General features: G+C 34.6%; 1 protein-coding gene across 1 annotated transcript in view; it reads left to right on the top strand.

The window, feature by feature from the left end:
* The window catches only part of LOC137927234 (uncharacterized), a 43,592-nt gene that overhangs the window by 20,992 nt on the left and 7,072 nt on the right, over positions 1-15,528 (top strand). The window contains exons 6-8 of the mRNA XM_068771014.1: positions 802-956; positions 3,692-3,818; positions 15,102-15,232. Coding sequence (XP_068627115.1) covers positions 802-956; positions 3,692-3,818; positions 15,102-15,232 — 413 coding nt within the window. The remainder of the gene's footprint in view (positions 1-801; positions 957-3,691; positions 3,819-15,101; positions 15,233-15,528) is intronic.

Genomic DNA, 15,528 nt, shown 5'->3' on the forward strand with positions numbered 1-15,528 from the left:
ACTCCAAAGACAAGACAGCCGGCGATGAAGTGCACCAGTCAGGTCCACTTTCTGGTCACAGATGCACAAGGGTCTCTCCTAGAGTTTAAACCTGTGCAGGTACTTAGAGAATCCACGTGCCCTGTGAGCATCTGTACCAGATATGTGTCCAGCTGAACTTTCTGGACTTCACAATGGTGTGCAGTGGTGTGTGACTTCCCTTGACTTGAACTATGTCAATGTTCCATCTAGTAGGGGGTTACTGATACCGCATTTACCGTTTCTCTAGTCAGTTCTAGATATCATATAGGATGGGCCATAAATTTTTGCACTTTTGAAACGTGTGTAGAAATAAAAGTACAAATGCTATTTTGTTTATGATTTATTTACCGTAATTATCATTTATTAAAATTTATTTTTTAAAAATTACATCGTCGAGATGTGCTCTGTCTCGCCGTTGGCCCCTTACTCTCACGGTTTTGGAGAAATCAAGTGTTGCTATTTGCAAAAATTTTTGGCCAACCCTATATATCTGAAATAAGGAACATAGTCATTTCAATGGAATTTTTAATAATTCCTTTAGTTTTTTTTTTACTTTATTTTTCATTTATTGTTTTTTTTTTTATTATGATGCTGGTCGATAGACGCTCACTGTATGATATAGGCCTTCATCAAAGTTCACCACGACGACCGGACCTGCACATGCATCCAGCAACTTCTTGCAACTGTGGCGTCCCCAGTGGGATGCCCACCCAAGCCGCGTAAAGTGAAATCCCAAACGTGGTATCCTCGTAATAATTCTTTAAATATCTTCCTCACCAGGACATAAAGTTGAAGGTCCAGATCTACCGCGAAACGGTACAACCGTTATCGGCTGTGCGCCAATAGAACGGACCTCTCTTAATTACACCAGCGCGAAGTGTGCTCTTGAAGACACTGATGATGTAGTGGTTCATTACCGTTATTATCCAGATAGGGTAAGTTATTAATATATGCTATATTTTTAAAGCTATAAGCTATATAGCTGCTATATTTGAAGCTATATATATATATGGTGATTATATATAGATATAAAAGCTGTAAAGATAAAGATTCTGTATGTGAGATTTAAAGGTCTAATCATGCGTGGTCCGCAGTGTCGAGATGGATACGGTCTTGGCCCAGCTCTTCACGGTTCACAGGGGGTTCTCTGAGTACCTTCACAGGTTCAAACTCAAGGAGGACCCCTCGTGCTTCTGTGAACCGGGCGTGGGCCAGACCGTGGTCCTTGTGGCCCACTGTCCGGCGTTCGGAAGACTGCGCGCAGATTCCGAATGCCGGATGGGCAAAAAGATAGAGGAAAGGAGTATCTTGGCCATCATGCAAGACGAAGGGGAGAGAGAATGCTTCCTCAGCTACTGCAGGAAGGTGGTGATCAATGCCATAGGTAGAAAATAAAACACAGTAAGAGATTCAGATAGACTTGAATATGAATAAAAAAGTAAAGCAAGTACTAAAATATATCCCACTTTTTTATACTCGTGAGGAAATGCTGCATGGGATACTCCTGCATGGGATATTGTGGGGGCAACGAAAGGGTTAGGGACTCTTACCAGCTAAAACCCCACGGTCTCCTTGAAAGCCTTCTGTTGAAACTACGGGAACGCTTTCACATACTACCGCAGTTACAACGGCATTGGCCTAGTGACACAACTCCTAACTTGCCTCACCTGAGCCTATCCCACCTATGTAACATAAAGATAGAGATACCTAAATATATATATATATATATATATATATATTTTCGAATACCAAAACAATCAAATTACCCTCCCCCTGTGGGGAGTAAATGCCATTTAGATACACCGATCTCAATATTTATGTATAAAATGATCCTTCTGAAACTATAGGAATAACTGTTTAATACATTCAGGCGTTATTTTGCGGAAGTCCATCCTAAGAAAGAAAAGGACCAATATATAGCCACTTCCGCATATGCAGTCACAGAGTCCTCTGAGTTTGGCACTAATCGGTGTAACATAATTCCTGAAGATGCCCCGTGGAGGGGTGAAACACGTGTTGAGTGATTTAACCGTGGCAGTTGTGTAATTCGCATTGTTTGCCGCATACGCATTTATTGGCTGACGGGCGGTGCACTTTGTTGCACAACTATCACTGCATGTGCGGAAGTGGCTATATATTGGTCCTTTTCTTATAAATAACTTACAAAGTCTGCAATGACAGATAATAAACAATAATTAATTTTAATATACAGTAATGTTAATTTTGAAAACGCTTTTTATTAAACGAAATAAATATCTTCTTGTTAATTTTACAACATGATTAATGTAAAACTTTAGTTCGTTGTTATACAGGTTGATTGGTTAATGTTGAGAAAGTTTTATGGAGTTTCATGTATCGTCTTTATTTAATTAAATGCTTTATAGCTTTTATACCTGTTTCAAATCAGCCTGTATAAAGTGTACTACTAACTGTAAAAAGTGTACAAGGACAGATAGTAAACAATAATTTTAATATATATATGAATGCGAATTTTGAAGACGATTTTTCTTATTTTATTGTCATTACGTTGTTATCTCTGAAACAGTTTATTTTTGTACAGGGTGTATATTATTGTTTGTACCAGAGTTCTCCAAACTTTATTGTGTCGTAGACCCCTTGCCATGTTTTTCTGTGTTGGGTAGACCCCCTACTTACCTGATATTGATTTCCTGTAAATTTCTAACTGTAGTGAGGTTTAGTGTTAAAAACTTAAAGTAAAAACACATGTTAATTTATACATTTATTAATTGAATTTAACTTAAAACTACTCAAAATAAAATTTTGTATTTGTTTTGTAGAATATATGTAACATAAACATAAAATAAACTACAAATAAAATAACATAAGCAATAAGTCAATATTTTTAGTGAGAAGGATGAACCTGATTCTTTAATAATAAAATATCAACATTTGGCGTCAATTTTGTAAGGGTTAAACTTAAATCTCCTCGGCTAATGATGTCCAGTCTGTGGACCCACATTTTCATTTCATGGACCCCAAATTTTTTTTCGCTAACGTAGACCTCTTGCAGATTGTCATAGACCCCTAGGGGTCGATATAGACCACTTTTTTATTATTATGGTCCCCGCTGTTGGGGACCTCTCGTTCCCCTATCTCGTGTGGGACAGGGAATTTTTAATTCTAGTAATTTATTCATATTTTTTATTATTAATATTCTTCTCTTTCATGTATCATATTATCTGTCGTACTGTTTCTTTCATTCTACAATTTTCCCAGTCTTTCTCTTTCATTCCATTAACCATACATCCATCCTCAACCACTACATTCTAGGTTTCCTTACTATTTTATTTTGCAATATTATTTATTGTTCAAATATTTAACACGTATTTTCTTTGTAATTATCATCTTATATTATACTATTTATTGCACTATTTTTGGTACTACTATATTCCTTTTATTTCTATATTTTATCGTTTGTTTTATTTTTACCTATTGCATTTATTACCATCTTCCTGCAGTAGCTGAGGAAGCATTCTCTCTCCCCTTCGTCTTGCATGATGGTATATAGACCACTTTGGGAATCACTGGTTTTTATATTATTGTAATCAACCTGAATAAGAATTCCATCTGAAAAAGCGATCTGGACTTGTTAACAAAGTTTTAATCTAACTCGTGAAGTTCTAAATGGAACATGTTAGTACATTTTCAGACTTACAAGTTTGTGACGGAGCTAGATCCTGACCATGAAGTTTGTGATCACTGGAATCCATGTCAGATCGGATATATATATTCCTTACCGTCTCCCGACCAAGCGCTCCTGGCCAACGAACTCTGGCGTAAGTGTACCTTCTAGCAGTTGAGAAGCATTCTTTTATTACTTCTTTTTCTTTTAACACGTTCACTGCGGGCCCAATTTTGAAGAACTTTCAGCTGGTGCGGCTGAGGTCGAATCAGCCTCAAGCTGAACTTCCTAGTAGTGCGGTTGGGGCATTTTCTGCCTCATGTTCATCAATATTTTTTTTACAATATTGAGTCAATGCTTCGCAGATATAAAGAAAGCTATATTTGTCTTTGTCATACTTCATACGGTTGCGTGTAAACAGCCGCCGCACTAGAGAGAAAACACGAGTTTCACGCGCCGCACCAGTTCAAAGTCTACCATGAGGCTGAATCGACCTCAAGCCGCAGTGAACGTGTTAAGCCAATGGACGCCCACTGCTGGGCATAGGTTATCATGACCGGTCTTGCACTGCACACATTTAGTTACTTTCTGCGATTTTCACATCTTAAGTCCATCTAGTGATCTTCCTTTGATCCTGTATAAAATATATTAAAAATGTGTTGCGTATGTATTTAAAATTTCCATGTTACAATGTTAGTTACCGTTCTCCTCTGAAACGGCTTGACCTATTTTTACCAAATTTAATATGCGTATTCATTAGGTCTGAGAATCGGCTACTATCTATTTTCCATACCCCTAAGTGATAAGGATGGCCCTTATTTTTTATTTGTTATTTAAATTTTTTTTTTGCAAAGCAACATTTGTGGGATCAGCTAGTTTCTATATATATATTTAAACATATTGTTCTTTTTTCAGGTAACTATTGTAAGTATAAAATTCTACATAAACATTTATATATATAAATATATTCGACACGGTTTCGAAGAATCATTTATTTTAATAGCACCGTGAACGTCTTCAATAGTTTTTATATCGCGGTAATGCATAAATTAAACTGCTGGATTCTTTTTAGAGCTGGTAGGTCTTGGAGATAATAACAAACAGGGGCGGCTCCAGCTCGTGTAGCGCCCGTGTGCAATGAAACCCTGGCGCCCCCTAGCCCTGACCCCCCCCCCTAGCGGCTATATCTATTAACTTTGCCGTCGTAACAAGAAAGTTTTTTCATATTCCAACAAGCTATTTTATAAGAAGGTATAGCTTACAGTATGGTATTAGTTACGGCCTTTCTTCTTATGACGGCAGAATAACACTCATTGTTTTTATATTCACTCATATTAAAACTCAATATTACAAAAGAAGTATTTATTCTCAGCGGCATAAAAATCTTTATTCTCTGCACTAAGACAGGAATCGTACATGACCTGAGTAGGTTCGATATCTTCCTCGCACATCAGCGAGCCTTTAGGAGCCCTATTAGCTGGACACCTGTAAAGCAGACCTGGAAAAGTAATGATACAAGATATAGTATGTAAATTGAAACCGATCCAGGTGTTCGGTCAGGAATGTTTTAAAATTGGAATCCAAAACTGATAAAAGTAATAGAAGCCTTTCAGCCCCCATTAAGGCATAGGCCTCCCCCCAGGAGCTGCTCGCGGCTCTAGCTCATGTGCAATGAAACCCTGGCGCCCCCTAGCCCTGACCAACGCGGCTATAACTATTAACTTTGCCGTCGTAACAAGAAAGTTTTGTTCATATTCCAACAAGCTATTTTATAAGTAGGTATAGCGTACAGTATGGTATTAGTTACGGCCTTTCTTCTTATGCTACTTCTGCCACCGCGCTGGTTGGCCGCTTCTGTCATATCATTGTTGTACCATGATGCTCCAAGGCGATGCTCTTAGCTGTCTCAGGGAGCACCGCGGCCCCCTGAGACGGCGGCGCTCATATGCATTGCACACCCTGCACTATAGGTTAAACAGCTCTTGAATAGAAGTGTGTATTTTCATCATGCTTAGTGCATATTTATATCGATTCAGAATTGGGGAATTTTGTTAGTCGCTTGCACCACGTGCTATATCTAATGTCACTTTAGATGAATCTTCTTAAACAAATAAATATGGATCCTAGTAACCCAAGGTAAGTTTAGTTTAGCCGAGCTGTTTTTAATTAGTCTTCCTAGATACTAAAGAGAAACCAGACTGAATTATATATATATATATATATATATATATATATATATATATATATATATATATATATATATATATATACGAACAGTATACAAACAAAATAAATCTGACATTTATTTGTTTTTTTTTTATCTACAGCCGAAAGTGAGTATATTTTTTTTTACGGTCTATGCAAAGGCATTTAATTCTTACAGCCAAAAGCAGCGTTTACTTTTTTTATTTATTCATTAAGATGTGTGTGTTTAATTAATTGAATATTTAGTATTCTTACAAAGCACGAGTTACAGAACCCTCTAAACAATAAACATGAAACCCTAGGATCAAGAAGTGCTGTAAACACGCGTGACCTTGAAGTTATTTATAGATTTTTGTGTACGGTTCTCCGAAATTCTAATCGAGTACTATCTCGAACTTACTAGAACCTTATCCGTACTATAAATATGTGTACTCCCCATGTCGACAGTTCAGTGTTGTTTTTCGAGTTATAAGATTAAGATCTACGATCAGTGATACAAAGTGTCTATTTGGTAAGTTATTTGGACAGTGATTTCTTGAGCGATTTGAAAACGTAGTTTGGACTGAGCGAAAGTATACTTTGTGTTGAAGTAGGGTGACCATCTGATTTGTGAATAAAGGACTCCTTGTAAAGCAGTGGTGTTTTATTTCGAGTCAGAACCCACAGTACGTAACAGTATGTTATGGCAATTAATAATATATATAATAATATATGTTTATTTATGTTACAGGAGTTGACGGTAAGGCGTGTTACAATATTAAAAAAAATTATACATTATGGTTTTAGAAAAAAGTTTCCATGCATTTTATATTTATTAAGCTTTTTAAAAATGGCAGTATTCTTTCTTATATATCTTTACACCTATAATAAAGTTTTGTATACCCGAAAAAACATTTGATATAATTTAAAAATTAGTAATAGACATAGGAAATAAAATAATTCGTATACACCTAGTTTTCATGTTTCAAAAATTAAATAAATCATTAATGGTACAACACATACGTATGTTCTGCCATTAGAGAGATTTCAAATAATAAACATATTGTTGTATCCAAGAATACTATACTGATGTTAATGCGTGGAATTAAATGTTGTCGATGCTTCAGGAAGCTAATTATTGTCGCGCGCTCTTTATAAAACTATATTTGTAAAAAGCAACTGTTGAGTTTCTTGCAGGCTCTCAGCAGAACTGCCTTCTGGTAGCAGCTGCAGGGATAACAATGCCGACAATTTATGTCGATTGAAGATTCAAAAGTGCTTGTAGAGTACCCGGCGATAAATATTGCACATCGACTTTTGGAAAGAGACAATCGCCTAATTTCGGCTTAGTATAGCACTATCTCTGTCCCATACTATCTATGTGACGTTTTGTCAGTCGTATTTCGTGCGATAGAGATAACGCTCTACGAAGCGGAAATTAACCGATTGTCTCTTTTCAAAGATCGATGTGCAATATTTAACGGCCTATTCGAATAAAGAATATTTTGAATTTTAATTTATTTACTGTATATGAAAAGACCTTTACTTTGAACTGTTATATGAATATATTAAGTATGAAATGGTTTCTTATTTAAAATGGCATCCAATTGTCATTACTTTTGCGTATAAAAAACAAGATTATAAAACTATTGTCTACATATTAAAGAAGGTTTTACTTATTACAGAATATGAAAGTAAGTATAGAAATAGTTTCGTTGTTTTTTCAGCATATATACGTTTATTAGAAGGGTCTCACTCCTACTTATCAATATGATACACATGTTGGTGATTTTCGTTCTTATATAGATCTCATTTGTGATAAGATCTAAACGAGAAATCCCGAGTTATGATGCTTTATTTAAATGTCTCTTTTAATGAAACCTCTCGTTTCTCTCTCTCTCTTCTCACTCTCTTTTTATTATTTTCTCTTTCTCTCATTATTCAGTATTTCTTTCATTTTATGTTTCATTCTTTATTTGCATCATTTAGTTTGCTTTCTATATAAATATTAAACTGTGTAAAATTGTGAACTCTTGCAATTGAAAATCTTTCTCATCTTCTGCAGAACAGTTGCCAAAACAATAATACGTAGGAACAAATGATATAATAAACAGTGTAATTACACAAATGTATATTAGAAATAATTTAAATATGTAAATACTAATATTAAAAATGAGAGAAATAAGAGAACTGATATATAGGTATAAGATGTAAAATTAACTAAAAAAGCTGTTATATATATATAAATTGCATAAATAAATTAAAATGCAGTAATTGAGGATGAACAAAAAGGATATTAGAGCGAAAGAGAAAAATAGACTGAATTATTGAATGAAAGAACAGAACGATAGAGATCGTGAAGAACGGAAGAAGAGTATGAAAATAATAAAAACGAAGTGAAAAATTTAATAAAGAAAGTAAATCTCTGTTCCCAACAAAACAGGGGAGTGAAACGACCTAAAAAAAGAACACTTGCAATTGTGAACACAGGCAAAAGACAATAGTTTAGTATTAACTGTATTTTTAAACTATTTCGATTCTAAATTTAAATATTAAAAAAGTTTGTTTACAATTACAGGAGATGGTAAGTCGTTCTTCTACGTATCACGTAAAGATAACACGATAATAATTATTTTATATTTTGATTATTTTTTTATTATTACAGAAATAGTGCCACGTATGTATAAGTTTATAATCTATATCAGAGTTCCCCAAACTTTTTTGTGTCTTAGACCCCTTGCCATGTTTTTCCGTGTTGGGTAGACCCCCTACTTACCTGATATTGATTTCCTGTAAATTTCTAACTGTAGCGAAGTTTAGTGTTAAAAACTTAAAGTATAAACACATGTTAATTTACACGTTTATTAATTTTATTTAAATTAAAACTACTTATTAAAAATAAAATTTTCTATCTGTTATGTAAAATATACGTAACATTAAATAAACTATAAATAAAATAACATAAGCAATAAGTCAATGTTTTTAGTGAGAAGGGTGAACCTGATGCTTTAATAATAAATTATCAACATTTGGCGTCTATTTTGTAAGGGTTAATCTTAAATCTCCTCGGCTAATGATGTCCAGTCTGTGGACCCCCATTTTCATTTCATGGACCCTCAAATTTTTTTTCGTTGACGTAGACTCCTCGGTTGTCATAGACCCCTAGGGGTCGATATAGACCACCATGGGAATCACTGACCTATATCAATTATCATGTAGTTTGTTTTCTGGATATTTCTCCTGAATAAACTTTACCACACATGTCATCTAAATATGTAATATATTCCATATATGATATAATTTTGGTGGATTTTTTGGTATTGGTTCAAAGTACATTGAAACAATTAGATGTCTGTATTATATGTAATGACATCAGTGTTGCCATATATATCTCGTTTTAACTATGCGCTCAACTTAATTGTTTCTACGTAAGAAAAGGACCAATATTTAGCCACTTCCGCACATGCAGCGGTAGTCGTGTAACAAAGTGCCACACTCCATGTTTAGTACTAATCGGTGTAAAATAACGCCTGAAGATGCCCGGTGGAGGGGTGAAACACGTGTTGAGTGAATTAACGGTGGCAGTTGTGTAATTCGCATTGTTTGCCGCATGCGCATTTATGAGCGGGCTAGCGGACAGTGCACTTTATTGCACGACTACCACTGCTTGTGCGGAAGTAGCTAAATAATGGTCCTTTTCTTACTTAGGATGGACTTCCGCAAGGTAACGCCTGATTCCATAAAATAAATTGTTTTTAATTAAAAGTATTTTCGTAAAAATGTTACTATGAAACTAAGCATTATATGGTAAACCTTGAAGGTTGAAAATATTAGTTTATTTTTAAACTTTACAATGTAGGTGTAAATATTTTATTTCATATTTATTTTAATTCCTGCTCTTGTTTCATGTGTCCTGCACCACCTTTCTGATGAAACTTAGAAATATAGGACTACATTTGTGGTCCCCCATGAGGGAGGCGATATTGTCCTCTTTCATTTTTTGTCCCATTTTTCAATCTTGGGACTCCACTACGTCTGCTACAACTACCCACGAGATCTTGACCAGGGTGTTCAATTTCGCATCTGAATCCTAGATTTTTTTTTTAATTTCGTGTATTAAGGGGACCGGAAAGTAATGTCGCTTTCTTAAGTTAAATTTACACGACTACATTTTTCCTCTTACAATTTTTCAATTTTATTTTTATTTTCAATTTTTTTTACAATAATTAATGAACTAAAAATAGATACAAAATATTAATTTACTATTTTCAATATTATTTTACAAGTTTTTATTTGTAATCAACAATACATTCACCTTCGTTATCAACAACCTTTTGCCGTCTAGTATACAAATCAATGCTGAAGCGGTAACAAATCAATCGGTTTTTTTTTAAATATGACGACAGAAACGACATTACTTTCCGGTTCCCCTAAAATTTGTATTATCATTTTAACTTTCGATTTAATGAATAAAATGATTTCTTTCACCGAAAGTTCAAGAAATAAAACATTTTACATACATAACCATGTTTTTCAAAGAACCAAGGCAGTGCACCATGATGTCATCCAATTCTGGGTCACAGATATATGAAGGCATCAGAAATTATTTAAATATAATAAAAGGATATATATATCTTAATTATTCTAAGGATATATATACCTTTGATTGAGCGACATTTGGTCATCATCAATCATACAGTCTGATCAACTTCTTCCTTTCATCTGCTTGCCAGTTAACTGTCTATAGTTAGAAGATCAAATAGTAAAGAAATGTAAGGTTTTGTGGAGGATGCGAGGACAGAAAGGGTAGAAAAACAAAGCAGCTAGAACGAGTATATAAAAAAAATCATTGTATATACCAGGGGTGGCCAAACTGCGGTACTTTGAACAATTATTTTTGGCTCTTATTGTCGAATTATTTCAATATTTAAATTCATATAACCCATGTCAGCTGCTGGGAAATCGAAACAAATTACTGCCGTGTATAATTATTATTATTATTCCAGCATAGAATCAGCGAAATCCAAACACTGATCGTAATTAACTAACCGGCGTCTTAAGTATTGTTAGGAGTGCTGTCATATACGTGTGCATATATATAACTTAAATGCATATAAACTACTCAAAACAAAATAGGGCCCACCGCAACTTTGTCTCTAATCGTGTTTATAAATAACTCATATACTAATCATTGACAAAATGAAGCACTACCACTTCTAGCACACATGTTTATTGGTTCATAATGATGTTTTAAAAGTTTACTTTTTTGTTGATTTCAAGTGGGTAGACAAAAAAGTAAAGTGCTCAAAATTTATCCATTTCTTAAATTTTCAATCGTTTGTGTTCTCAGTCTTGCTTTAAGCGCAATACTTTGATCACACTTTGTTTAGCTGTGTTTTTTTCGTTTCGGCATTATTCCCGATTACAATGCCAGGTTCTCGTCGTCATATGGATGTGGAAACTTCGACAAGGGCAGTTCTTTTGCTTCAAGAGGGAGAATCGCAAAGATCGGTTGCATCTCGCCTTGGTGTGTCACGGCGAGCTATTCGAATCGTATGGGAGCAGTTCCAGGAGACAGGTAGAGTGGCACACGCGTTAGTGGTCAAACCATTCGGAATCGACTCCACGAGGACGGGCAACATTCTAGGATGCGTGTTATTCGTTTAAAATTAACAAGGGCTCACCGGGCAACACGTTTGAGGTTTGCGCGTGAGCATTTGGATTGGACCATGGACAATTGGAGGACAGTACTCTTTTCAGACGAGTGTAAAGTTAAGTTTTTTAGCGATGACAGACGTGTACGTGTGTGGAGAAGAGAAGGAGAACGTTTTACTGAACCATGCATGCACGGTACTGATCGTTTTGGGGGCCCGAGTGTGATGATATGGGGCGGTATAAGCTTGTTAGGCAAAACAGAGCTGGTGATCTTGAACGAAGGGACGTTCACTGCAGCCAGTTACGTCGCGCAAGTAATCCGACCTTATGTCATCCCATATTCACAAAGAGTAGGTAATAATTTTGTGTTTATGCAAGACAACGCTCGTGCGCATACAGCTAGGGTCACTCAGAGGGCACTTTCTGATGCTAATATCTCGGTTTTACCTTGGCCAGCAATGAGTCCCGATCTCAACCCGATTGAGCATTTATGGGATCAATTGAAAAGAAGTCTTAAAGAGACCCATAGCCACGTTAACAGCCAACAGGACCTCATAAACGCGCTGAAACTCTGTTGGGAACGAATACCCGACCAAAACATCACTCATCTGATTGAGAGTGTTCCAGATAGGCTCAGAGAGTGCATACGGAGCAAAGGAGGTCCTACTCGATACTAAAGAATAGCTCCCGGCAAGTTTATTAAAAACAAACAGTGACTATAAAAGTTTTTATTGACAGTCTACTTAGTGCTCATTTTCTCTAAAAATGTGTATTTGAGTGTATTGCGATAAAATTAAACAATTCAAACGTTATTTTGTGTTTACTTAATGTGTAAAACCCTAATTCAACATCGACTAATTGTAAAAATTTAATAATAATGTATGCACATAAATTAAGGGGCAAAATGATGGTGGGCCCTATTTTGTTTTGAGTAGTATATTTTGTAGTTTTGTCATATAGTTTCAATAAATACGATTTTTGTAAAAACAAATATTGGTTTGCGTGTTTTAAATGTGTGTTAAATTGCGGCTGAAAAATTTTAAATTTCGAACAATGGCTTGAACTGTCAAGAAGCTTGACCACCACTGGTGTAACTACCAATCAAATTAAATGGAATCTGTAAAAGTGACATATAATGAGATGAATGCTAGAAGAAAGAGTGAAAGAAATTGTGATAGACGGTCCTACAAAAGGGGAGACATTATATAAAAATAACTATCTATCGCCCTATATATCTTACTGAAAAACGCGCGAAGTTCAAAACGAATTTACAAACGCGCGAAGTTCAAAACGAATTTACAAACGCGCGAAGTTCAAAACGAATTTACAAACGCGCGAAGTTCAAAACGAATTTACAAACGCGCGAAGTTCAAAACGAATTTACAAACGCGCGAAGTTCACAGCGAACTGTCAAGTTACAAAAATAATCATTTTGCATATAAAAATTTTAAGTTTACTTCTATTAAAACCTTCTATAAAGTCTACAAAGTTATTTAAAGCGAGACCAACGGATATGAAGCCTCCTTTACATATATATATATATATATATATATATATATATATATATATAAATATATATATATATATATATACATATATATCTTAACAGTGTATGTACACTAATAATTATTTTTATTATCTTCACAGCTATACCCGGTAAGTTATATCATACAGATTGTTTGGTTTAAACTTTTCTTTAAATAAAAATGCGTATGTCCATATCTTAAGAACGTTCTTCCTTTTAAACATGCACTAAGAGGAAAAAGGCTCCTGATTGGTCAAGACAGTAACGAACTTGCCGCACATGGTGTCAAGACGTTACGATTATTCCCTATGATCCGATCTGAATACGGTCATATATATCTATATATTGTCACGAAATCAGGAAACGTCAATATATCTGTCATACACAAAATGTCTAGTAAAGATTCAAGAAAGTGTTATGACTGAAATCCATTGGAACGAGTGTCATTCATTTCAAACATGTCATTCATTTCAAACTTTCAAATATCAAAATTATTACATACTAGAATATTGTTGACGACTATAAAAGCCGATACTGGAGGCATTCTATGTCAGTCTACATCCTGAAGAGAAGAAAACAACAAGAAGACTCATAATAGTGAGAGCAGTAGAGAAAGAGCTGCTTTGGGTAGAGCCGCTGCAAGTTTCGTTGCCCGAACTCTAGAACATTAAAATGCGTATTATTATTGAGTCTTCATTTTCCTATCTTCAACCCAATATCGTGATAATTCAACATGTTGGGTAGACTCCCTACTTACCTGATATTGATTTCCTGTAAATTTCTAACTGTAGTGAAGTTTAGTGTTAAAAACTTAAAGTAAAGACACATGTTAATTTATACATTTATTAATTGAATTTAAATTAAAACTACTCAAAATAAAATTTTGTATCTGTTATGTAAAATCTACGTAACATATTAATAATTTTTTAATTCATAGATACTGTTATAAATAATGTAAATGTTTTGATATTATAAGATAGTATGATGTAAGTAAATAGGTACTATCAGTGTATGTGTTGAGATCCACTATGGTGGAACCCCATTTTCATTTCATGGACCCCCAAATTTTTTTCGCTGACTTAGCCCCTTGCAGGTTGTCATAGACACCTAGGGGTCGATATAGACCACTTTGGGAATCACTGATCTATACCTTATTGAAAACCAACTAAATAAACTTGACAAAACCTTCTGTATTCGTTCCATATTTGGACTCCGAAAATATGAACATGTTCTTGAATTTCACACTGTGCTCAATTGGTTATCTATAAGGCTTCGCCGGAATCCTCACATCCTTTATCTACTCTATAATATTCTAAACAATCCTCTCACTTTCTATCATCTCAAATCAAGGCTTCAATTTCTTCATGATACACATGAGTGGTACACCTATATCTCACTTTGCGTCGTGGTTACGTTAAAAAAAAAACAAGACGCAAATTGAAACGCCGCAAAGTGAATTAAGATTTTCTATAGCAAACCATGTAAAGATCGAAGATAGGTTCCAGGATCACGAAAATACTACTTATTAAAAAAGAAAATTGAACAAAGTAAACATTTAAAAAAAATATAACTCTTCCAATGAATAGATTGGAATATGAATAGATTATTATTCTCTTTTAAAAGCACAACACACTACGTAATTGAAACTGAACTCTAAAATTAGCAAAATAAAGTGAAAATAAAACTGTATTAAAATTGCGTTGATTTTTAGTTAGAAAGGGAATCCCCGAGTTTTGATGGCATGGCGCAATAAGAAACAAAAGTGTTGCCATCTTTTAGAAAAAAAGAAAATTAAAAAAAAATTAAAGACTCGAACCCAAAACAACGCAACCTCGAAAATCTAACAACGCACAGTGAAAATTAGTACTAATTAAGCAGCGACGATGTATAAAGTAAATTTTTAATATCATATCATCTATATAGGAACATATAACAGAATCTTTATTCATACGCCAACTTTAAATATAACTTTAAATTATATGTACTTCTCGTGTACCTAAATAAATGTACTCCTGAGAAAGAGTCGCCAACGGTAAATCTTCTATCTTCTTTGTCTGTTTCGTTTCCTGCTAGAGGATAGCCTGGAGGAATGGGTGCCTCCAACAGCCAAGAACTACACCAGCAGTCCACGACGCATCAAGATACCTGAAGGATATGAGTTCCATCGAATCAAGCATTCAAGTCCCCTTCGGAACACAGCTAGTGTGAGTTATACAGGGTGTTTGATAATATGCGTACAAACTATAAAGTGTTCAATTTATAGCTTATTTTTCAATTGTAATACTATGATCAAAAAGTAAATATTAAAATAACTAAAATAATATAACTGTGACAATAAATAAATTGGAATAATATTTACCTTTTTTGTAACCAGAAACAACACGTAAATTTATTATTCTCTTTTAAAACCACAACACACTACGTAATTGAAACTGAACTCTAAAATTAGCAGAACAAAAGTGAAAATAAAACTGTATTCAAATTGCGTTGATTTTTAGTT

Source organism: Battus philenor, unplaced genomic scaffold (assembly GCF_028537555.1).
Source record: "Battus philenor isolate CCGP_79_NKW_IND1 unplaced genomic scaffold, ilBatPhil1.0.hap1 SCAF_30, whole genome shotgun sequence".
Taxonomy (NCBI): Eukaryota; Metazoa; Arthropoda; class Insecta; order Lepidoptera; family Papilionidae; genus Battus; species Battus philenor.